The sequence below is a fragment of the Triturus cristatus genome, chromosome 2_2 (genome assembly GCF_964204655.1).
Source record: "Triturus cristatus chromosome 2_2, aTriCri1.1, whole genome shotgun sequence".
Lineage (NCBI taxonomy): Eukaryota > Metazoa > Chordata > Amphibia > Caudata > Salamandridae > Triturus > Triturus cristatus.
In genome coordinates, this window is record NC_140582.1 from 476,023,623 (window position 1) to 476,049,622 (window position 26,000).

The window sequence follows — 26,000 nt, forward strand, 5'->3', positions numbered from 1 at the left end:
TCTGCCGCTCAAGTAGATATTTTACTCGAGCGGCAGCTTTATCAACGCAAACGGACGGTTTCTCAATGCAAAGAGTCGAGAGCATATACAACCACTTGCAGTGAGAAATCTGACCGCCCGCTTTGAGAAATCTCTCTGGGAGGTTGATTTTCCACACTTGTGCTCGCCAACTTGACGTTGATGTTTGCGAACGAGGAAAAATCTAATTGGGAGGTGGATTTTCCTCCCTTGCACTCACCAACTTGACGTTGATGAACAAGAGCGAGGAAAAAACTCCGCTCCTCATAGTTTTTCGGAACTCTGTGAGCTCTGCATAACGTGCAGTGCGGAAAACTCCGCAAATTGTGCGGAGTTCACCCCCAAAGGCTTAATGTGTATGTGAGAATCCATTCCTCCTGTGCGGAGTTCTGCTCAATGAAAAACTTTGAAGATGGGGGAACAGGAGCCTTTATGAAAAGTTTCATGATATTCTCTCAAGTTTGCTTGGCAAACATTACCTTTTACAGCTTTGCAAGTGTAATTTTGGGAATGTTTGTGAATAGACAAAAGTCATGAAAGTATATTCAGGCAGACATGTAAATCTCCACCTGTATTGTTACAATATTTTTGTGAATAGGGTCTAGTGTGTTTTGGGTTTGTTACTGTGTTAATGGTTCCTCAGTTTTAATATTCTGTTTAGAAGGGACTACCAAGTGATACCTGTTTAAGACGATTTTGCAATTTTCTCTGGAGAAATTCAAGAGTGTATGCTACACTTCTGCCTGCATGCTATCTTTATTTATTGAAGTACTGTGACAAAGTTTTACGATTGCAATACACTTCCATAGCATTCCGACTGACCATCTGACATCATCAATAATTTGTGGCAATAAATAACCAGCATTTGAAACATTCTGCAATGGTATGAGCACTAGTGGATTTTGTCAAAGAAAGAGAAGTAGTGGCCTTGGATATCTGCCAAATTTAAACAAATTGCTTATTTTATATGCTTCTTGTAAGAGCCTACATTTAGGTCCACAAGCTAAGCTATCAAATGTCATTTTCCAATTTGTACTTGATGGTTTGTTGACAGTTTTTATGATTGAACTGTCAAATATGTCAACTTCATTTCTTGAAATCTTTCCCACGCATGTCTATCAGTTTTAAAGACTTCAAATGGGCAACTGGTGGTGTGCAAGTCTGTTTCCAATTAAGACTTAGTGTAAATGTCTAGGGAGAGATTGGTCAGGGACAAATTTCACCCCCTATGCTCAAAGCATATATTTTTGACAGAGCGTGATCACAGAAAACCACAGCGTGTTGAATTCAAAGTTGTCAAATAAAGTTTGACGGTAGGAGGAGATGAAAGGGATGCAAAATGCGGCATGGGTGAACTTGAAAATCTTGAACTTGGAGAACAGTTTATTAAATATATATGTTGTAGAAGTCGAACTATTAAGTGGCATATATCTAGCAGTTGTAGCTATGAGTAAAGTAGAAAATGCATGAGTGATGGATAAAACTTCATAACCGAGTTCATCTAGATTTTATTGGATCTTGAAACGAATTATATTTTTTAATGAAATTAAAATGAACCATGAAAGGGTTCATGATAAAGTAAAATTGATCTTTCCTATAAAGATCTCACAGTTATAATATTACAACGAACCAGATATGTTCTTTTAAATATTGGTCTGTTCTTAACCTCTGCTGTTGAATTATGCAGAATTATGTGACTGATGTAGTATACGCTAAGGCTCTCACAATTAAATAGATTAGAATACCTTCAATGAGTAGGAAAGAAAATATAATTTGTGGATTCAAATAAGATGGTATTTTATACACAAAACCGCAGGGTCGCTTTATGCTGCATTATTGGCAAGTGCTATCAAAGAGCATGCTCTGCATCGGTGGGGTGGACTTGTTAAACAATACTTATGCTTTTCATTAGAGAGACATTTGTATTCCAGTTGCAATATATATATATATTGAACCACTTTCCCTAAATGTATCATGCATAAAATGTTCTTCACTAGAAATTAGATTTTTAAGACTTAAACTACCAGCCAGAGTGTGGCAGATCTGTGGAACCAGACTAAACTGGCAGCTCACTTGCCTTGCCAAACGTCTGGTCCCCGAATGTAGAGGTACGGGAACTGCAGGGCTCGTAAGGGCGGAGCCTCAGCGGCTCTGTTGGTGTAGACTGTTAATCTGATGTCCCTCCGCGACATGGCTGTGTGGTCATAGTGATGGCCGGCCTGCCCTGCTTAAGACAGGATGACTCTGTAGATTTCTCTGCTAGTCATGCAAGGCATGGCTGTCCAGGGCAGGGCAATCAATTAATGGACCTCGGACACAGGGAAAAAAGTCCCTGTGCTTCAGGGCAATTGATTGTTCGTGCAACACAAACACGCTCCTGTTTTGGGAGATTGTTGGTGTTTAAGAAACTGAAATGACATGTGTCGCCAAAACAACATGCCGCCTCTCTGGTATTACACTGACCTTACAGTACAGTTGCTACGTTAGAGACACCAGCATTGGCACAGAGATCTACTCCAGGCAGTCAGGGAACTCAAAGTAGAGTGGGCAGTCTTACAGTGGAGCAGAAGCCATATCTTCTGGTGGCATGGCAGGTCAGCAGATCACCCACGCATATTTAAATGACCCCGCCCCAATTATGTAAATTAGATTACTGGTCTAAATATTGTGGGGGGAAACATTGTTTTGTATCCTTTGGCTGTGGGAGGGTAAAAGAAAAAGGGTTAATCTTTATTCTTACTGAGTTGAACAGAATTATACTGTAGCTAGTTTCTAATAAGTACATTTATTTGTATTTGATAAAATTCATATCAAAGTACGAAATGTAATTTATGCATTATATTTATTTACAATGAATTCTAATACTGTCAAATTCTCAATTTGTTGTAGAACAGTTTTGGTCAACATAAAACAATAAGAAAATCACCTTCATTAATATTTAACAATTAAAAAGCTATGCTTTATGATGAGCAATCAGATCTACAGATCATAAAGGAGTTAATATGGCTGAGCAGCAACTTTCAGTCTCACTTCAAGTAATTTTTAGTCTCAGGACAATGAGCATGATAGTGTGGAACATCTTCATTTCGCCTCCGTTTTTAATTTAAAAGGAAAACTCGCCTAATAACTTAAATGCACCATGCTTTAAAGAAACGGAATCTAAAATAGGGTGATCAGCATAAAGTCACCAGTATTACACAAATTATATAATGAGATTTTAGTCACTAAATATGGCCACCAGAGTTCTATAACACTTCATTACCTCTCCAAGATTGCTGACATTGTTGCAAATTAGCACCAAGCGCGGTGTTGCTTAGACATGTCACTTATGAACAAAGTGAACAATAGGTCATTTTTCAACACACATTTACCCTTGTCTGTTAATTGCTGCACGCTACTGAATGTATGACATGTCTCCTCACCCACTGAAGTACATTTTAAAAACTCGATCGAGTAAAGAATGATTGCTCCAAGCCTACAGTTCCTGGCTAAATTTGAGGGCCATAATTGTCCTGTACATGGACAGTCTTTTTAAGTTTCATCTGCTTTTTTTCTCCAGGAGAAAGCCTTTTACTCCACAAAAAAACCCCAAGGCCTAGTCTCCAGTGAATAAGTAAATCCTCTTCTCACTCTTTAAGGGGAATTACTGCAGCCATTTGCTTGAGCATATCTCTGCCCATATTTAGTATGAGAAAGGTAAAAATTGGAGTTTGCGATTGCACACAAATTCATGAGTTTGTGGGTGCTCACAAACCCTCAAGTCAAACCTCTCCATGATATGCCCACTTCCCAGTCCTTGCAATAATGTGCAAATAGAATATTATGAGCCATAGATATACAGCCAAAATAGCTTTGTGAATCATGCCCCCAGCATCTAATTTTCTCCCTCATCTCCGTCAGTTACCTATTTATCATCTTACTGTTTTCTCTCTTTTTTTTTGTAACTTTATACTGCATTGCTCATCTCAGTGCTGTTAATTAATTGGTCGCAGACATCACCAAACACCGCTGCCAAGTGTAGGTCATGTAGTAATCCTCTAAATCCCAGTGTAGGTGAGCTGCATATGCCTTCCGTGTTCCTTTTAGCGTACAGGTTATCGTGGTATTACTTGGTGTGCCATTTGTGTAAGTCCTGCATTTATTCCCTAGAGCCAGACTGCAGTGCTGTATTCAGATAGCCACGACCTACATAGACCCTGTCAAATCACAAAGCTTCTACTTCCTTGGGAAATGAATCCGCTGCTTCCACACACTGGGATTTTTTTTTAGAATTGGAAGATTCCAAAGTGTCACATTCTTATGACCTACGATTTGCAATATTATTTCAGACCTAAAAATGGATCAATCTGTATCAAATGTTTACCACCTCTCTGTAATTTGGTTAAGAATTTATTTAAAAATCGGTGGCTTCAAAATAGGGCTTTACAAATGCATCACTGAGAAGGAACATCATTCATTACTGAAAGCACGTTATTTTACTGTGGATGTTCAGTGCTGTTGTTACAGCTTCAAAATGGTACCCATCATCATATTATATATGATCCAGCATTGGTGAATGGGAGGGGTAATGATGATCAAATAAACTATGATTCATGTCCACATTCCATGTTCACCTCTCATTGCCAACTGTGAAATAAAAAAGTCTCTTTATAGAAATACACTTAGATTATGGAGTTGCTGCATGAGGGAATAACTTTATTATAGTTTTACTGTTTGTGGAAATAGGAAATGTCACCTAGTATTTAGAGAAGACTGAGATATTTGGAGGTCCGAAGGAAGAAGTGATTTTTGATTTTTTAAAGGGGAGTGTTGGTCTTATCGCAAACTTTTTATGTACCACCTTCTGGTATTTTTTTAAATAGCTGGATATGATGCCAAAGTAGGGATGGAGTACCGAAATAAAAAAAAAAAACAATTGTCGTAAAGGCCAGTAAATCATGACATTTTACCAGTTTACTCACTAGTTTTGTGAAACCATCAAGTGTGACCCCCTTGTATACAGGGCCCTCCATGTTGCTGTTTACCCTGGCAGGTCTTTATTAGAACTGTCATGGTTGTCTGAAAGACACCCGGCAAAGGTATGGTCGTACTTTAGGTGAGTCTCATGTCCACCACCCGCATTATGTTGAACAGTCTCACACTAAGGGTGGTGGACGAGGATGGACAGAATCCAAGCACTAAGGGTGGTGGACGAGGATGGACAAAATCCAAGCACATAGCGCCGCCAACAGATGTCTACTACCACAGAGTACTGCCCGCTCTTGAGTAACTGGAGGTAGTTACTGCTTGGGAGTAATCACAGTTAACACTGTGCTACACAACCACCCTTTATCTAATGAGCGATGTATGTTTTTGTCTCAATTAGCCCTCTGTGTTTGCAAGGTGAAGAGAAAGTACTAAGGTCTACTCAGAGTGTGATCCTGGACAGATGTGTTCATGCTTATTGGTGCGTCGAGGCTTGACTTATGTTGTAAACTTTTTAATAGGCGGCTTACTTGGTGCTTTGAGTCAGTAGAAAAGCCTTCTAAGCACCTCTGACACTTTGCAGGTTGCACTCACAAACTACAGCAAGAGCGGGGCCACTGCAGAGGTCACCCAAGCTCACTCCGACAACATTAAGCAAATATTGGCTTTGGAGTAACACCATTAAAAGCCTTACAATAATATGTGCATTCGAAGGAAGAATAACAGGCTCACACATGATTTTACCTAAACAGAAAACATTCGTTTCCCTTCCCAGGCGGAGATGTTTGCAGCAGGCAGGTCTTACGTGCGGGGAATCATTTTCATAAGGGAACTCTGAATCGAAGTAGTGTATGGAATTCTATTAATTACCATATGAGTGTCAAGGGTCCCAAAGTGATGGATAAGAAACCACAGCTCAGGGCTGAGATGAAAGCCTCCTAGCATTTTGTCCGGAAGCCGCATGGCAGCCCTTACCCATGGACTGCTCTGAAATTGCTGGCATTTTACACTCCAGTGGACACTGGAGCATTCCATCGCCAGCTTATAAGGAGGGGTGCATTAGCCTCTCTGGTGCAGTGCCGGCTTTAGGGCAGTGCGACTGGTGAGGCCGCACTGGGCGTAGACCAGGGGAGGAGGCGTTGACCTTAGGAGAGTGATGTGTTTAGCAATAACTTACGATTTAAAAACCCCGTAAGCAGAGTTCCTTGAGCGTCCAGTTTTCAGGCAGAATTACAAATGTCAAGATAACTTGTGATTAAAATTCCTGCTAGAGAGATAGATCGGAGTTTTGTCTAGGGGCTGTTTTGACTCCCCATAAAGTAATGTAGAGCGTTAATATGCCAGGCTGCTGCAAAGAATGCATACCACGTAGATGAAAGATCTGTATTTTATGTGGCTAGCTGAGTGAATTACTGCATTTGTCACAGAGATCCTTTTGTAACCACAGTTCATAAGATACAACCATAATATAGAACAGGGACTCTTATGAACTGCCATCAACATGATGCATGAAATTTGCATAAAATCGATTAGGACGTTCAGTTTCCCCTGCCAGTCTTTCATTATCTTTCCTAATGTTGCTGAAAAGTGTTTGTTTAGGTAGATATACTTACTTATTAGTAAAGTCAGCCTTTACCAGTAATTTATAACAAATGAAGTGTATGTGAGAGAAGGGCTATGGAGCAATGAGGCACTTTTGCCTGGTGGTCGTGAGGGAATCCAAGGAGATGGTCATGGGGGGGGGCACCAAAATTGATTGTTGCACCGGACGCCAACAACTCTAAAGCTGGCCCTGCTCTGGTGGATCATTCATTGAAAGAACACAAACCCAGGGGCTTCACACCACTGATGCAACAGTGCGCTCCTTCCAAGCTGTCCAGTTGCCGCTGGGTACACGCGCAGCGATACAGGGATCGCTTGGGGTGCCGTCAGATTAGCAGCTTCTTTTAAAGGGGGTTGTCTTGTTTAGAAGACAAAGATTTAGCGTAACAGCAAAACGTTGCTACTTTTCCGATTAATTGAGAACGCATTTCCTTCCCATCATCTTAGTAATGCACGCAAAATCAATAAGCACTGTGCTGTATCATACTTAGTGGTATCCTCTGTGGTGTCGAATGGACATATTTCTGCTGACGCGGGAGATTGGTGGGAGACGGCTTTCTGAGGAATCATCTGTTTGCTTCCGAGGGATTGATTATGTCATATGTGCTTAGAACTATCCTCGGAGATAGAAGGACATTATTTATAGATAATGACACATTATATAGCAATGCACAATTATGATATAATACTATTATCAATATAATTGTTAGTTATTAACTTGAATGTTTCTTCTGTTGTTGTTGTTATTATTATTATAGGGCAATAATAATATTCATAATAATAACACAAAAAGAATAAATAGGAGGATCAAAGAATAGCAAGGATTCTTTAACTGTCATCATTATATTATCCCTTCTGTTATTATTTCGTTTAGATGAGCACGGACAGAATATACTTCTATCCTGACAAGCAAAATGTATATGTACATACAGACAGAATCCACAAATCTCAGATGGATAAGTTGTTAAATGGATCATTGCACAAATTCTGAATTCAGTGAAATGAATAGAGTGACAGACCACCTACACAGGTGGACAGACTAAGGGCCTGATTTTGATCTCTGCAGACAGGTTAGTCCGTCACAACAGTAACTGATATCCCGTCCGCCGAAATCTAAATCCCATAGGATATAATGGGGTTTGTATTTCGGGGGACGGGATAGCCGTCAATATTTTGATGAAACAGCCAGCCCGCCCGCCAAGATCTAAATCGGGCCCTAAGATAATGTAGAGGAGGAGAAGGAATGAGGCAATGAAATTATTGGGCTTGCTCTAGTGGTTAAAGGGGACACTGAGCTTAGGGAAAAACTTCTCTCTTTGCACAGCTTTGCATCTCTAACTATCAGCAACAATACATATTCTAGGTTGTATGATTGTTACATGATGTCTGCTGGGATTTTGAGATCTGTTGTGACATCATCCAATAATTTGACCCTTTAATGCTTGAGTCAGGATGCTGAATATTATGGCAAGCCTTTTTCATGAGAGTTATTAGATTCCAGGGCGCAATACACAAGCAAAAACGAGTGCAACAAAATTACACTGAAGAGCAGAGAATACAGAGAAGCAAAACTGATAGCCTGATTTGTACTCAATTGGCCACATTAAGACAAAGAGAATGGGGCATATTCACAAGGACTTATCTCCGATTTATCTCCACCTTAACGCATCAAAAGTGGAGATGGATCTAACACCCCATTCACAAGCTGGTGCAAACTGCAGACATCGCCAGTATTCCCAAGATAACTGCCCAAAACTTTATCTCCATGGCGGACACCACCAACTAACCCTAATGACTAGGCGTTACCGTGCAATAACACATGAAAAAACCACAACACCACTTTCACAACGAACTGCCAGATCCGCGATGCAAGTCAAAAACACGCAATAAGCCGTGGTAGCCGCAGGAATTTAACACCTGCCTCAAGCAGGTGTAAATACGGATGACTACCTGCAGTAGGCAACAGAGCCCCGCACACAGCCACACCCGAAGAACAAACAACGCCATGGAGCTACTCATCATGCAGCTCGGAGCCCAACAGGGCCACAACACCCACCGCCTCCACCCCCAGGACCCAGACACGCCCCACCCCAGACCACCACAGAGTCAGCGCAGAGTAAGACAGCGGACCTACTGAAAATGCCCCACTCTCACATACCTAACGCCCAAGGAAGTCATTGCTCACTACAGGCTCAAAAGGACAACCATGCTCCGCATCATGACCCACATCGCCCACAGGCTGACGGTCCCAACTCAGCAGAGAACCAACATCCCTCCGCAGACAAAGCTGCTGGCTGTGCTGCACCTGTTGGCCTCTGGTACCTTCCAACCAACAACTGCCAGAGTCGGAGGTGTCTCACAGCCAGCCCTGTCAAAGTTCATCACACCTGTCCTGGATGCTATCCTCAGCTTCATACCCCAGTACCTTCACTTCCCCAACACTGCGCAAGAACAGCTAGAGACAAAGCAATGCTTCTACTCCATAGCCATATTCCCGGCCGTGTTGGGGGCAATCGACTGCACATATATCCCACTTGTGCCCCCTGCAGATTCTGCACACCACTACCGCAACAGAAAGCACACGCATTCCATCAAAGTGCAGGCATTAGTGGACCACCGGGGACTCTTCATCAATGTTGTCGCCAACTACCCAGGCAGTGTGCATGATTCCTTCATCTTCCGATAGTCCATCATCAACCAGCGCTTCCAGGGTGTCACATATGGAACTGGACTGCTTGTTGGTAAGTGCCAAATCAACACATCACACACCCCAAAGCCACCAACACACAACGCACAACTGTGGGAATGCACACATGACGAAACCACATACAACATGTAAAAACAAAACGTCCACCTACCAGACACGACAAACCACTCCATGGTCATCCTGGGCTACCCCTGCACAAAAAACAGACATATCATAGCACCACAGCCACACAACAGCTGAACATGTGGAGATGCGGAATGCAGCCATGTGCGTTGGATGTAAGTGACCCATGAATGGGAATGTACACAACAACAAGTGAGGCATGGATGTGCAGGACAGACATGGGTGTGCAAACCTCAGACATGTCCATGCAGACCACAACTGCTGGTGACTGGAGAGTAGTGAGCAGTGGACGCAACCATGTCACCCCAGGCCGTGGGTTAGATAGCGGAAGTGCCGTACGCTGCATCCCCCGTGTGCATGAGCGTAATGGGGTTGCCTTGAGTACACCAGGGCTGCGCAGGGGTGTGGTCAAAAACGCAGTTGCGCAGAGCATGGTTCACTCCCGGGAGGGCCAACGTTACTGACAGTGCGGTGCCTCGCGGCCTGCCACAAGGCCGACGCCGTGAGCAGCGGGACCTGCAACCCTGTGCACCTGCTGCACCCCAGGACGCTGATGCACAGACCAGGCCTGCCTGCCCCAGCGCAGCAGGGCCGCACTGCTCACCTGCCGACACCGTTGTGTGTCAAAGTGGGCCCACCATGTGCCGGTGCAAGCTCCAAGCCCCAGGCCCACGACCTCTGCAGCCTCCGCAAACCATCGCTGCCCCCACGACGCTGGCTCACATCACTCCTTTCTTATTAACATACTCCACCAGCGTCCTCTTTGGCCCAGTAGGTCCCACGTGTGGAACTGTGTCCTCAGTCCTGAATGGCAGTGAGCCCAAGTCCGTGGCAGCAGCCACAGCACCAGACTCCCTTCGATCAGTGAGGCATAATTCCATATCGCAGGCCTATCACACATGGTGCCACTAACCCTGTTCAATGCAAGCCAGTGATACGTGGTGCCACTGACCCTGTTCAATGCAAGCCGGAGACACATGGTGCACTGACCCTGTTCAATGCAAGCCGGCGATACGTGGTGCCACTGACCTTGTTCAACGCAAGCCGGCGATACGTGGTGACACTAACCCTGTTCAACGCAGGCCGGCAACACGTGGTGCCACTGACCCTGTGCGCCATGAGTGACCGTCATCCTCCAGCGGAACATCATTGGTGTCTGAGCCTGTGGCCTAGGGGTTGTCATCAGCAACAGGCAGGTACGGACTTGGTGTCTGGCATGGGTCTGTGGCATTTATATCCGCCATGTTGCCGGACACAGCTGGCATGTGCCCTCTGCATCATGCCCTGGGGTAGACCTCCCATTCTCCCCGTGACACTCCATGGAAGGCACTTATGACACATGCAAGGCCCTGCTCTGCCCTCATGACCCTACCCCAGTCTCCTGCAGGTCAGCGTCCCGTGGCGGTGGGCCTGTTGGCTGCTGTGCATCCAGGGCCACTAGCCCTGTGCAACTCGAGTCATTCCCCCTTGTTGTTCTGGCATTGCATTTCTGAGTGCCTGATGACTGTTGGAGTTGTTGCCAGCACCAGCTACTCCCTGAGGGCTGGCTTACACTCACCCCACACACAGCCAGCACAGGCGTCACTGGATTAGTGGGCCTGCCATCACATCCTGCCGAACCCTTTTCTCTCTGCACTGTCACAGGTGATCAAGGATATGCACTCTGCCCTTGGATGATGACACCCCTCTGAGACCCGGACACACCCGCCCAGAGGCAGTACAATGCGGCCCACATATGCACCAGGGGCATCGTTGAACACACATTTAGTGTGTTGAAGTGACATTTCAGGTTCCTGGATGGCACAGGTGGAAAGCTCCTGTACAGCCCGGACATCGTGTACAAGATGATCGTTGCATGTTGTGTGTTCCACAACATCTGTGTTCGCACCAATTCCCCATGGATCCCAGTTCCAGAGGTACCAGACGATGATGGTGACGATGGGGCAGGTGGCCCACATCCCACTGCAGCTATGGCAGGAATGGCCCGTAGGGACACCATCATTGACACTTACTTCTCATGAGCACGTTACATTGTGGCCGTCCATGGCAATCATGGGACAATACAAGATGTCAAATTGCACAGCATGTGTGATTAAAACATATTTGCAGGTTACAGGCTGAACTTGTACATTGTCATGTTACATTTTCCTGCGGTTTCAGATGTGATTTGCCATGTTGTGCTCATTTGCGGAACCAGTTGTGTCCTGTGTTCGGTTGTGGAGGTGTTGCTGTTTGTACCGGGATGTTGTCAATGTCGAGGTGCACTTATGATTATGTGCGTATGCTGCACGGTGGGTGAGTCGCTCCTGCGGCTCTGATTTGTCTGCCACTGGTCTCTTTCATGTGGTGTGCCTGTCGGTTCTGTTCTTCCACAGTGCTTGGATGTTGTTAGGTACATGTTGTCCTCTGCAGTCGGTCAGGGTGCATCCGTGGTACTCCGTAGTTGATGTATTTTTTTCGGTGGCATTTTCCGCATGCTGTTCTTGCGCTTTTTCCCGCATTACACGTGAGTATTGCTGCCCTCGCTCTGGTTGTCACTGTTTTCTTATCGTGCTTCAGCTCATCACAGGTTTTTTTGTGTTGTGGTTTGTTTTTATCTCCATCGAGGTGGTTGTATCACGGACATTGTCCGCGGTGTCAGCAGACTTTCACATGGTACCGTCTTGTTGTGAATTCCACGTTGACATAGGGTTATTTTCCCGCGATAGGCTGCGATGTGTAAAGTTGTGTTAACATCTTTTGGTGGTGTTTATCACACGTTCTTTCAAATATACCCCTAAGATTGTAGAGATATGTTGTCACTGTGTGAAATCTCTCCGATTTGCACTGGTCAAATTCTTTCAAATTGACCAACCGATCTAGTCCTATCTCTTTATAGGGCAGAACTAGTCACAGGATGGAGTTTAGGTCAGAAATACCCCTCGGTACACACACCAGCCAAAGCAGGCATGGGGGCAAGCGAGCAAAGGTAGACATCCGGACATGCGTGGGCAATGCATGGTAAGCCATGTCGGTTAAAGATGAATTGCCACTTGGCATTTAGAGAAATGTGCATTGGTAGGCTCTGAAGACCTTGGCTGGAGGGTGGTCAATAAATAATCAAATCAATGTTTTCCGAGTACAGCAGGTGCTGCAAATTTCATTGGAACATTCACCATTGTGTTGCAAATAGGGATTGCAGCGTTGCATTCCCATTCTCTTAATTCTCGCAAGTGAGTCATGTTTTTGCTATTTGAAAAGTGTGATGCACTTGTTTGCATTGTGAGTCGTTGACTCACCAGCTCAGTGGTGCCGTCAGTGAAAGCTAAGGAGATGTAGCATCAACAGCGTTTGGTCATCTCGTCACAGAAATAGCTTTAAAGCACAGCGGTCTAGTGAAGATGTACCAATGGGGAGCAGATATACATTTATTTCATGCCACTAAATGCAAACTCGAAGTTAGATGCCTGAATGTCATGCAACATCTACGACGATCTGTTTTGTCAGGAGTGTAAAATAAGGGGTTGCTCAAAGTTTTCATGGAGTCTTTGCGTTCTGTGTTATTGTGTCTCGTGGGAAGCAGTTCCACATGAGATCTTTTGTGGATTTTCCCATTCGTCTCCTTCCACGAGGGTATACTGTGCTCCATGGCCCAGCGGTTGCCTTAAGTTGAGATGTCATGGAGCTTCTTGTTGCAAACTATATAATTATGGTGCTTTTTTTCTACTTTGAAGATAGGACATGACATTCAGATCAGCATTTGCTGTGTGAGGGTCAGCTGTGTGCAGAACATGTTTTGCCACTGGGTCATGGCCAAGCCACTCAAATGGTTTTGGTGCTGTTTAGAGTGTTTGTAGGTGGGGGTGGACTGTCTAATATGTTGCCTTGCAGTAGTGAATGTTGGTACACATGAGGAGAGTCTTGTACTGTTTCAAAGAATCGCCTTGTAAGTCTTTGGTACTGTGTTGTGTGCATGATGGTGTGACATGATCAGATTAATGAATTATGTTGTCCCTTTCAGGGATTGGTATGTGATTGGTGTATTAACAATTGTGCAGGGGTTAATTTTACTACTGGAAGATCATTTCTCTACCAGTGGTATATCTTTGGTGCTAATGTTGTACATGTGAAGTTGTGGTAAAGCCGCTTTAACATATCCTGTTGGGCTGCAAGTCTTATGTATATAACCGGTTTGCCGAAGCACAAGATGTTTGTCAGGGGCATTACGCCAAATAAATGCATAAAAAGTACTGAAAGAACTTACAAGTGTGTACTCAGGTAGATGGTTAGCAGGGAAGACGTTTTGTATGGTTGTGATATTTTTTAAAAAAACTCTAGGATATTTTTAAAGCAAAGGAGAAGATCATGGGAAGCTGAACTGTTAATAGATGTACCAGATCATCTAAGTTACTTCCAGCCTGGCAAAGTCCAGGGAGTAACACAAAGTACAAACATTTTAAAATAAACGGGGTTTGTAAACGACAAAGAAAACTCTACAATGAAACAGGCAGAGGCATTTGCGGATCCTATGGGCCCCTGCCCCCCCTTCCCATTGCCCCCCCCCAATTCATTTGATCCACTGCTTACTTACTCCTACAATAATAATTACACAGCAAAGATCATTTTCTATGTCACAAGATACTGTCACCCTTAAAGGAACGTAGTCTGATGTAGGCATTTAGCAAAACTGCTAGAAGAAAAAATGTCACCCTTCCACCACTGGTCAGAGAAAGTAAGCGTTATATGAATTTAAATTACACTACAATAAAATACAATATATGACAACAATCCTGGAAGAAATTGCTAACAAACTATTTTCATCCTTTTACGGGAATAAGGATTCAAAAATAAAGTATGCTATAAAAGGTACTACGGCCTAACGATATTTAGATAAAATGTAATATTTACTGGTTTATCAGAACAACGAGCCAAGTCATTGTTTCCCGATGTGATCATGTTTCAGTGTTCGGCGTTTTCTCGTGAATAGCGGAATCTGTCTGTGTATTTGTGTTGTGTACTTTGTATGTTTGAGTATATTTGTTTGTATGTGTGACTTCCCAAGAACACGGGTTATGGAATATATCAAATTGATGCTGCCAAACCATTTTTTGGCAACAAAAAAAAAAAGTATTCTCTTTTTGCATTTATAGACGAAAATAGTAAATAATTTCCCTTCAACCCAATAGTAACAAAATCAATCAATGTTTTGTAACTGTTCTTGAATTCTTTATAAAAATTCAGACTATATATTCACTTGATATATTTTCTCAGATTTTTGTCTCCTTGAGTACATTTCAGTAGTAGCAGAAAGAATAGTTCTTGAGAGTGCTAAATTGAAAAGTAACTAATTACTTTAAATTGAAAAGTAACTAATTACTTTAAATTGAAAAGTAACTCATTCCTTTCGGTCCTCCCTGTAGGATGCTCCTGCTTCAGTGTTCGGTGATTTTGCTGCTGCTTCTGCCGTCGACCACCAGGACCCAAAAGTTGCCCACTAGGGATGAGGAGCGCTTCCAGATGCAGATCCAGGACAAAGCCTTGTTCCACGACTCGTCGGTAATCCCAGATGGAGCCGAGATCAGCAGCTACCTCTTCCGAGATAATCCAAAAAGGTATTCACTCCTTCTCTGGTGGCTCTGCTCTTGGAGTACTGTTTGTTTAACGTTCAGGCTAGCGGAAAGTGCAAACCAGCACACGATTTTGTGGGTGTTTGCTGCATTTTCATTGCCCATCCCCTCACAATTCTCTCGAAACATCCCCTTACGGATCCTTCCATTGTGAATCGGAAGATAGATTTAACTACAGCACTGCATGGATATCAAGTCAGCAAAATGTCAGGGGTAATAGACGTGACATCATGCACACTTTGACCACACTACCAGGCGCACAACACCCATTGGGATCAAATGGCTTCAGCCCCCCCCTCGTGTGTGGCAGCCCGGGATGGGACACCTTCCCGGGGCACACCCACAACCGCACCCGAGTACATCACTGGTCTTTAAAAGACCATTTACTTGTTAATGAGGCGTAGTTGTTTTTCCACCCCTTCTTAGAGCCCCTGCATCTCCACTCTGCCTATTTCTGGAAGAATTAGCCCCCCCGACATTTTTTCTTAGCCCCCTCCCCCCGGAAATTTGGCACTAGTTGCGCCTCTGCACACTACAGTACACAAATGCTAGGTGCTTACCGCCTCCCTCCTAGCACCCCAACACCCACCCACACCCACACCCACATGGCTTCCATTTGCTTTTTGGCGGCGAGCAGAGTGGTCCAGTTGTGCACCTGTTGTCTTTAGACATGTACCAGAGTGTATGCGTCCTGTGCCAGGGGTGACCAAGGCAAGCCTAGAGTAGAAGCTGCTACCACGACGACCCCTAATTGATGTCATGCATATTTGACAGTCTTTCTGCTCAGAGACTACGTTTAAACGTGAAAAATATTTTGTTGTGAATCCATAAGGGTGGAAAACCATAAACTAATTTTTGATCAGATAAAGCACATTCTGATATTAATAATAGTAGCCCTCTTGTTCACAGTCTGTGACATTTTGAAAATAGCATTCAGGCACACAATGACACATTAGAAAACAGTTCAGTCCTGGGCCCAGTTCAGGATGCCTCCTTTTCTAAAAAGATAAACACAGATCAGAGACAGCCCAGAAGAAAGCTACGAAGATGAGGGAATGTCTGGACCACAAACAATGTAGATAAAAAACCAAAGCAAGAGAACGAATCTGTAACGGAGGCTGTATGTGACAGAGACATTTCATTATCGGAGAGACGCATGTGCATCATCTTGCATCAAAATAAGTGTAGTCTAAATGGCAGGATGCAGATTGGGTTCCAGCGCTGATTAACACCCTGCGCCCTCGTGATTCGCCGTATTGTAATGCTTGGCATGCATAAGAGAGAGTTTTCCTCCAAACTGTAACTTGAATACTTTTCAAGCTTTCTGCCTTTAAACCTGGTTGTTTTTCTGAACAACATTTACCAAGGAGAGTTGTTGTTGACACTGAATTTAAATCCGTCTTCAAAGAATGAGGCATCTAATGTGCATTCCGCTTTTATTTATATTTATTTTTTTGATTTTTATATTAATTCTTATGGCGTGAGCGCACCATAAGCATTGTATATTTTTTACATTTATGAAAAAAGGTCTGAAAACTTGAGGTTCGTGCAATAAAAAGGTGCTGCTTCGCTTTCTTGTAGGTATTTCTTTGTGGTGGAAGAAGATAATACACCATTATCAATCACAGTAACACCATGTGACGCGCCTCTGGAATGGAAGCTGCAGCTGCAGGAGCTCCCAGAAGAAAGAAGCGGTGAAGGATCAGGTGATTAATTCCAACAAAAGCTGAATATAATTATGTAATGTTTACAGTCTACGAGCTCCGCGTCACCGGCTCTCGCTACAGTTAAAGCCGTGGCTGAGAAGTCTTCTGTGTCAAGTCAATGGATGAACATCACAAAGCCTTAAGAAGTTTTAAATGCCTCTATTGAGGAAAGATTGTCTGGAAAACATCAGGACAATATGTTGCACAATGGCATTTCCAAACTTGCTCCTGGTACAGTACACACTTTTGCCAGCTTGTTTATCCTCATTGAGAGGGGATCAATGCACAAGCTTTAAGTGTTGCTTGTAAACCTGCTCTTGCCTGTTGCCATACAGCTTGATCGCGGGTGTCAATGTGTTTCACGTGTCTCATTGAGACGGCTGAAGCGAATAGAAAGCTGGTGTTCATGCACACCATACATTGATGCCAAAACGTTAAGCCATTATTGCAAACCTTTAGTATATTTGCGTTTTAGAGCTGAGATGCTGGTCTTGCGTCACTTTCTTTCAAAATATGTTCAACAGTTGTTGAGATTCCATTTATTAAAAGTTTGGCGTTGTAAAAATATCTCTGCATTTTTTAAACATCTTTCACTAATGTGTGTCTTTTCGTTGTCCATTACCGGGATCTGTCAGGCTCTTTGTGGTAAAACTCCAGATTTTCCTAACTTATACCATAAACACTATGGTAACCATGTTATCTTTGTTTCCCTTTGTTGGAACACCACCGGCTCCCTTCCTTACTTGGTTTCTCCACATAATCCCCGAGTGACACCCCTCCCTTCTCACTAGAACGTCGCCATCTCCACCTTATCTCCTCCATTGTCATTCAATTGTTCTTTCTGATCCCCCACCCTCCACAACTCACTGCTATTCTCTCCATTAACTAAAAACCCTCTACAAACCAACTGAAATTCCTTACTCTTTCACTCTTGTAGTTCTCCTCTGACTAAAACCTAAATGTGAATCACGCCATGTTTCGTATCCCAGGCTTTATGCATTTTCTAATGGGTGTGGTAAGAAACAATACTATAACGACCAGAATGGATTGAACTGTCAGTGAGTAAAGTGGATGCCAATTTCACTTTTAGGAATTGTCAATTAAGAATTATTGTTCCAATCAACCTTCCTCTACTAATGTATCTTCCAATAAAGCTTGCCCTCAAATGCAGGTCCGCCATCAGTCTCTTCCGCATTGTCCATACTCTGTTCGTCCCACTTTTAGTTTAATACTCCAGTTTTGCCAAGCCCTACTTACAGCTTGGCATTACATTAGTGCTCACCTTCTCATGCACCCAACTCTTTTTAGGATTGGTTTGAGAGCACTCTGCATAACATAGTGTTACCAATATTTTAAAATATGCACACATAGGGCTTTGACTCTTCCCTAATGAGTATTGTTGTCTCACCTCATTCTATTGGCTGTTTGATTATTATTCCACCTCCTTTGTACAGCTTACATTGCAATGCATGGGGAACTATTTTACATCTCAAAAGTACTAAATACATTCTTTCTCTTATTTTTACACAAAGCAATTGTGTTTTGTTTTCTCTATTTTACTGCAGCCAAGCAGCCTAATGTTTTAATCAGGGCTGAACATGCAAACCAGAGCTATTGGCTTTGCCAATTCTTGTTCTTGTTTATTACTAAACCAACATCGTTCAGAACAACTTTATATTAATAAGTGTATAATTCCCACTTCCTATCTCCCACCAGCAACGAAACCTGATCCTAGTGGGCTACTTCCCTCAATCTCCCTTGTAATAACTGCACTGCTCCTGTGAAATCTCACTCATGACTCAATTTACCCCTTTGTCCTGTAATGTGTAAAGACACATCTTTTCCTTTTTCTCTGCAGTCGGAATTGGTTCAACTGCACATTCTAGAAGTCACTCATTTATTATGGTCTCCTTGAATTCACATGTTTTTCTGTTTGCTCGCTGATTTCTTCACAAGAAACTGCCCTCATCTACACTGTGCACTTACCAGGTCTTCTTCTTAGACATTTACAAGTAAAATGTACAATACACTCTAACCTTTTTTTCTACCTAACCTGCTACTGCTCACTTTGTCACCTATGTCTGCCCCTAGTTGCTGCTACACACTCCCATTGTCCTTATCTTCAGTTTACCCACACCCCCCTTTACCGTTTCCGCTCCCCCCACCGTAATCTCTTATGTTCTCCACCCCATCAGCACACACTAAATCTGACTATTTCTATCTATCTACAACTATGGTATATTTTAGCCTGAGAACTGTATTTTTTATGTATGACTTTTTCCATACAATGGAATGTACATGCATTTTATTCACACGTTGGCAATTTATCAAAAAAGGGACCTCCGTTATTTTGAAAGCTAATGTTCCAGTTAAGTTCTGCAAATCACAGCACAAATTGATCTTACATGAGTCCTCCCTGCAGCAAAAAAACACAAGGTGTTCCAGCTGTTGTGTTTAACTGGCGGCCTCAGTGATAGCAGCAGCCAATATACCTTTTGTTGGAAAATGGTTTGGGGAAATGCTAGTAAAATTCTGTAGTACCAAATTGGGATACTGAGCATACTGTCCTGCTTCAGGTGCCTTATGATTTTTGTGGACTTTCAGAACTATGACTTCCACTCATACCTAGTGTCTTGAGTGACATTCTTTTTTTTCAAATGAAGAACCATTCCAATCAATAAGAGTGCACTGTAATATTCGCAAGAACAAAACAAAGGCCTTCTCTAAAACCTGTTCTGTTTTAATCCATTGCAGGTGAAGCAGAACCACTGGAAGAGCAGAAACAGCTGATCATTAACGAGGAAGGAACTGAACTGTTCTCCTACAAAGGCAACGATGTGGAGTATTTTGTCTCGTCTAGTTCCCCTTCCGGCCTTTATCAGTTGGAGCTTCTCTCCACAGAGAAGGACACCCACTTTAAGGTGTACGCGACCACAACCCCAGAGTCAGACCAGCCTTATCCAGAGTTACCCTATGACTCCAGAGTGGATGTGACCTCGCTTGGACGTACCACGGTCTCCTTGGCCTGGAAACCCACTCCCACTTCTTCGCTATTAAAGCAGCCAGTCCAATATTGTGTGGTTATCAACAAAGAACATAATTTCAAGAGCCTGTGTGCTGTAGATGCCAAACGCGATGCGGATGATGCCTTCATGACCGTTCCCAAGCCAGGACTTGACTTCAGCCCTTTTGATTTCGCCCATTTTGGTTTTCATTCAGACAACCATGCTGGCAAGGAGCGTGGTTACTTGCCAAAAGCGCCATCTTCATCCAAGTTTTTCCGTCAAATAAATGGCAAATCCCGCGGAGACCTGCAGAAATTGTGCATCGGAAACAAAAATATCTTCACAGTGTCAGATCTGAAGCCAGACACCCAGTACTACTTTGATGTGTTTGCGGTAAACGTTCTCACCAATATGAGCACCGCTTATGTTGGAACATTTGCCAGAACAAAGGAAGAGGCAAAACAGAAAACTGTTGAGTTGAAAGATGGTAAAGTCACTGATGTGTTCATCAAGAGAAAGGGTGCCAAATTCCTACGGTTTGCTCCTGTCTCTTCCCATCAGAAGGTCACCTTCTCAGTTCATTCCTGCCTGGATGCTATTCAGATACAAGTCAGGCGAGATGGAAAACTGCTGCTGTCTCAAAATGTGGAGGGCGTCCGTCAATTTCAACTGAGAGGGAAACCCAAAGCCAAGTATCTCATTAGGCTTAAAGGAAATAAAAAAGGTGCGTCTATGTTGAAGTTTCTGGCCACTACAAAACTCAACAAACAGCCCTTTCCTTCTCTTCCAGAAGATACAAGAATCAAAGCCTTCGACAAGCTACGCACCTGCTCTTCTGTCACAGTGGCATGGCTGGGCACGCAAGAGAGGAACAAATTTTGCGTCTACAAAAAGGAAGTTGATGACAATTACAGCGAAGAACAAAAGAAAAGAGAGCAGAACCAGTGTCTGGGACCAGATACAAGAAAGAAATCAGAAAAGATCCTCTGTAAATATTTCCACAGCCCAAACCTTCAGAAAGCAGTCACAACAGAAACCATAAAGGGACTTCAGTCTGGTAAATCCTATTTGCTAGATGTGTATGTCATTGGGCACTCAGGACACTCTGTGAGGTATCAAAGCAAACTGGTGAAAACAAGGAAGTTCTGTTAGTCTCAGACATGGATGCAATTCCAATCTGGACATTATCTGACCTAACGTATACAGATTGACTACTCACACAGCCGAAGAGCTGTGAACTGTACTTGTACTGTGTAGAAAGATATCAACTTGTATATTTATGTTTACATAATTCCGTGGTTGCTTGGAAGGACTGAGCTGACAGCATCAGGCATGTGTATTATCTTGTGTCCAGAGTTCTCAGTATGATGCTCAGTGGATATCAAAGGAAACGGGAAATCTTGGAGGAGCCGCCATTTCTTTTGCTTTGCACACTGCATGAACTGTTTATAAATTATTTTATATTTTACTCAGTGCTGAGACACCACATCTGACTGTCTTTTGACTCACATCCAGAAGTGCACAGACTTTTTTAGAGGATAGGATTTTCGTAAATAATTTATAATTTTTTGTTTAAAAAGTCTGTTTTTATAATTGTACACTCATGAAATGTTTATAAGCAGCTACAATCATTCCCATTAACTTTCTGACCACATCCAAGCATTAACTGGACTGCACTCTTGATACATTCATCGCTTTTGTAAATTCTTTCTTCGGTTAATTTTTATGTTTAAATATGTATTTCATGTACAAAGTTGTCATGCATATATTCCTGTATATAAAGTAACAAATATTCGAATATACTTTGCTTCCATTCTATTCTATCTATATGTTGGCCATAATAACATTAATGACATATTCTTTCTCCAAGTTTGTTTACAGTGTGTTATTGGGGGTGATTTCTCAAACTTACTCTAACAATCATCAAGGGAGGGGGCTGCAACTCCAGAGAGCATTTAATTTCCATGAAAATAGTGATTATTCCCTAAATCCGAAATTATTAGAATTCTAAAGAATTGATTACCATAAATTCAAAACACAACTGCGCCTTGTGAAGAGGGCGCGGTAATGACATCGTAGCACTTGCTTTGCTAAGAGTTCACACGCCTTCCAGTGAAAGTCCAGATTCAGTTATTGGGACTAAGGTTTTGTTATAACATTGTTTGTATGCCAGCAGCTTCCTATTAAGCATAGGTCTAATGATTCATCATTGAAGCAGTGCATTCTGGTTGGGCTGAGTCTCACCATTACTATTAACTAAAGTCGCAGTTAAGATTGACTGTAACTCCATTTCTAGGTTCACTCTCGTTCTCCTAATAAATGGGGATACATTCAAACAAAGCTGCAGACCATCTGTCAGCAGGCTTTTTAATATGAAACTGCAATAATATATATATCCAACTGGCGGTCGCCAGTAGGTAGTTATAATTCGGACCTAGTTTCCATAGGGAAAGCGTTTTTGGGTTTGCTTACAACTTTGGCACCTTTGGACGAATCTTCAAGAAATATTTTTTTTAAAGTGTCACGGTTTGTCTAGTGCTGAATGGAAAGTTTCAGATTGAGCCATCAGGAGGGGGCCGAATAAGGTTGGGGTAAAAAAATGTGTGTTTTCCTAGGAATTTCCCTAAGTAATTTTAAACATAAATACAGTCCGAACTGCTGGAAGGAATTACATCAAATTTGGCTGAGGGGAAGCTCTTGGTTCAGAAAGAGCGCATTTTGTGATTTAGATGGTATGAATGCATTTAGCAGTTGCAGAGTTATTGAAGGAAAAACAAAATTGAATTTCTAGGGATGAGGACCCTCCGCAGGGGATCCGAAAAATCACGCGCCACCAGCCGTGGGTGGCTGACCACAACCTGACTGGGAGCTCAAAAAACAATGTGGCCCTCCCTGGGGGATGGGGTCCCTGGGGCTGATATAGGCCTGGGGAGGAGGGGTCCTTGTGCCCCCTCCCCTTTATAATATGGCCAGTCCCCAGATGGGGTCCCTGGGGCTTAAAATGTCTCAGGGAGGGGTGGTCATGTACCCAGGCCCCTAACAAAATGTGTTCAGTCCCGGGGGATGAGGGCCCCCCGAGCCGAAACTGGCCCAGTAAGGGGGGCTGCATGACCCTCTCCTGGGCTGGCTGTATGTGGGGGCTTAGCTGCAGGGACTGGCCCCCCACATGTGGTTGACCGCATGTGGGGGGCTGCTTGCAGGGATACTTATATCAAGAAACTATGATTCATGCCCTAAGGTAACTAAAACTCACACTCTTGCCATGCAGTGTTAATTATTCCACATCAGTCATGACATTTTCTATGACATAATTGATAATATTACTGTAACATTTCAATGAAATTATTCATGAGAAAATTACGCATAGTGGGTTTATAGTTATGTGAGGACATGAGTTTTGCAGCATGAATCTTTTTAGATTTACTATGCTGTGCATTATTCCGCCATCTTGTGGTTGGGTCCGGAATAGTAGTATGTTCTCTCTCTTTTTTTTTTTCGTGGCCGAGGAGGGCGGCGACGTCCCACCATTTGGTGTCCTTCGTGACGTTGGCGCGCTTCTTGCGGAAGCTCTCACCTTTGGTCGCCATCTTCAGATTCTTTTTTCCTCCGTTGGGTCTGGATCGTTGCCGATGAGTTCCAGAGTTTTGTAAGAGGAATCAAGCAAATCGAAGAAAATCGACTAAGAAACAAGTTTTCTACTACACCGGACTACAGGTCGGGTACCTGGAGCGACGAGGGAGAAGTTTAACGAACTAAACCTCAATGTTCGACGGAGAATGCGCTCGCAGGGGGCTCCCTGAGCACGGGGATGGACAAAACACCATTCAAGTTTTGCACCAATTGCCACCCCAAATATGCCCAGAAGGATCAGCATCCAGTCTGCAACCTCTGCCTGCCGCTCGACCACAGAGGTGAAGACTGCAACGCCTGCTTGGTGTTCGCACCCAAGACCCTTAGAGTAAGGGAGAGGCAGAGAAGGGCGAATCACAGCATGCAGGGGCAAGGGCCACCTCCAACGCTACGAGACTTGGGCCTCTTCAGTGGAGAAGAGGACAACATCGCCGAAGAACCGGAGGACTGCACAGTCGTCGAGGTCCATAAGAAGACGTCGAAGGAGGTAAGGCAGTCATCGACCCCTAAACACCCAAGTGACACTCGAAAGAGTGAAGCAAAAGCCCCGAGCGACACTCGTAGAGGTGAAGCTAAGTCCTCGAAAGGAGCTCTGCAGCAGAAACACTCGACGAAAGCAACAGCCTCCAGGGACAGTCAACCGAGCGAATCCTTTGAAAAGGACTCCCAATTGGCAAAAAACCTTGAAAAGACGTCGAAGGTTGCCCTCGAGAAGGACATCCCAGTGCCGAGGAAAGAAGGGCCGACATCGTCGTTGACGGCCTCGAAGAGAAGCGCTCCAACCCTTGACGCCGAGCATGCCGTCGAGATGGAGAGGAAGAAGAGGAGACTCGAGGACGAAATGGCAAGCATCCTACAGCAGAAAAAGGACTTTGACGAGAAGATGAGTCAATACACCATCCTGCCGAAACCCGCGGTAGAAGTCGAAAGGGACGACGAAGACGCAGAACCGCCGAAAACGCCCAAACCAGTCGAGGAACTGGGGGAAGACAACTACTATTTCGAGGGAGAAGGCGACGAAGATCTGCAATCCTACCGGGACTCGACATCTTCGGAGGCACAAGACGTGGAATGGCAAGATCTCGACGCAGAATGGCCAGAAGAAGGCGTAGACACCTACCCTTCGAGGCCCTCGCCGCCAGACGACATAGGGATCTATAACATGGTTGTCCAGAAGGGTGCACAGACCTATGGAGTGAAAATGGGGGAGGAGAAGCCCAAGGCATGTTTCCTCCTGGAAACTCTACAGCCTCAACAGACTGACAGACAACAGACCCAATTCCTGCCCATGCTCCCTAGTGTGCTGGACCAGGGAAGAGAGGCCTTTAAGGAGCCAGCAGTATACAAAGCTGTGACACCCAGGACGGAGAAGAAGTACAAACATTCTTTAAAGGACCTCCCATCCAACGGTCAGTACCAGCGGACCCCATAATTGCAGCAACGGCTAGGAAGAGTGCTAATGTTCCCACAAATGCCAGACCACCTCCAGACAAGGAGAGTAGGAGGATGGATCTCACAGAGAAAAAGGTGGAGAGGAATGTGGCAATACATTGGCGCATCGCAAATTCCAATGACCTGATCAACAGGCACGCATACCAGCACTGGGATGAAGTGGGGCAGTTCCTAAAGCATCTACCAGACCAGTACCAACAAAGGGCAGCTCACCTGGTAGACGAAGGAAAGAACATGGCGAACACATGCCTGAAATCGGCATTGAATTCTGCAGAAATGTCGAGCAGGCTAATGATGATAGGAGTGACTGAGAGAAGACACGCATGGCTCAGAATTTCGGGATTCAAGCCAGAGGTACAGAGTAACATCTTAAATACACCCTTTAATGGAGAGCAACTGTTCGGCACACCAGTTGGCAACAAGTTGACGCAGCTTAAGAAGGACAACGAAACAGCAAGGTCCATGGGAGCATTGCAGTTCAGAGGAATGAGAAGATGCACACCCATGAGAAGGCCGGGTGGTAGAGGGGGCAACGTGCCTAGCACATCACACCAAACGTCCCTGCAAGGCTACCAAAGTAGCAACCAAGGCCAGCAGCAGCAGGGTCAACAGCAGCAGAACTGGCAGTACTAACACCGAGGACAGTCCTTTCGAGGGCACGGCAACGGAAGAGGACAAACACGAAGAGGAGGCCAGCAGCCCTCCACCAAGTGACTCCAACATGGAGCAGGCCCCCACCCTAGCAAGACCTTGGGGTGGGCGGAAAGACATAAGGAAGAACTGCAGCCGAATGTTCCACGACACACAGTACCTTGAACACTCAACACTGGTAGGGGGAAGAATAAGAGACTTCATCCAGGAATGGTGGAAGGTCACATCGGACAAATGGATACTAAACATCATACAATACGGATACTGTATAGAGTTAGAAAGACAGCCTCCAAACAGAAAACCAAGAAGCAAGACGCACTCAGCAAAGGAGCTCTCGCTTTTGCAGCTAGAGGCGCAGGAACTGCTCAGCAAGGAGGCAATAGAGGTGGTACCAAAAAACCAAAGGAACAAAGAGGTTTACTCAACTTACTTCCTGGTGCCAAAGGTGGACAAAACACTAAGACCTATCCTAGATCTACGGTTCCTGAACAATTTCATAAGAACTCAAAGGTTCAAGATGACTTCCCTACAAGAG

At 44.0% G+C, this 26,000-nt stretch overlaps 1 protein-coding gene across 4 annotated transcripts in view; it reads left to right on the forward strand.

Moving 5' to 3' along the window:
- Positions 1-21,534, forward strand: part of NDNF (neuron derived neurotrophic factor) — a 75,630-nt gene extending 54,096 nt beyond the window's left edge. For all 4 annotated transcript variants that reach the window (XM_085641578.1, XM_085641576.1, XM_085641577.1 and 1 more), the window contains 3 exons: positions 14,815-15,006; positions 16,603-16,727; positions 19,482-21,534. In XM_085641578.1, the coding sequence (XP_085497704.1) occupies positions 14,816-15,006; positions 16,603-16,727; positions 19,482-20,884 (1,719 nt within the window). In that variant the 5' untranslated portion in view covers position 14,815 and the 3' untranslated portion in view covers positions 20,885-21,534. The remainder of the gene's footprint in view (positions 1-14,814; positions 15,007-16,602; positions 16,728-19,481) is intronic.
- The last annotated feature ends 4,466 nt before the right edge of the window (positions 21,535-26,000 follow it).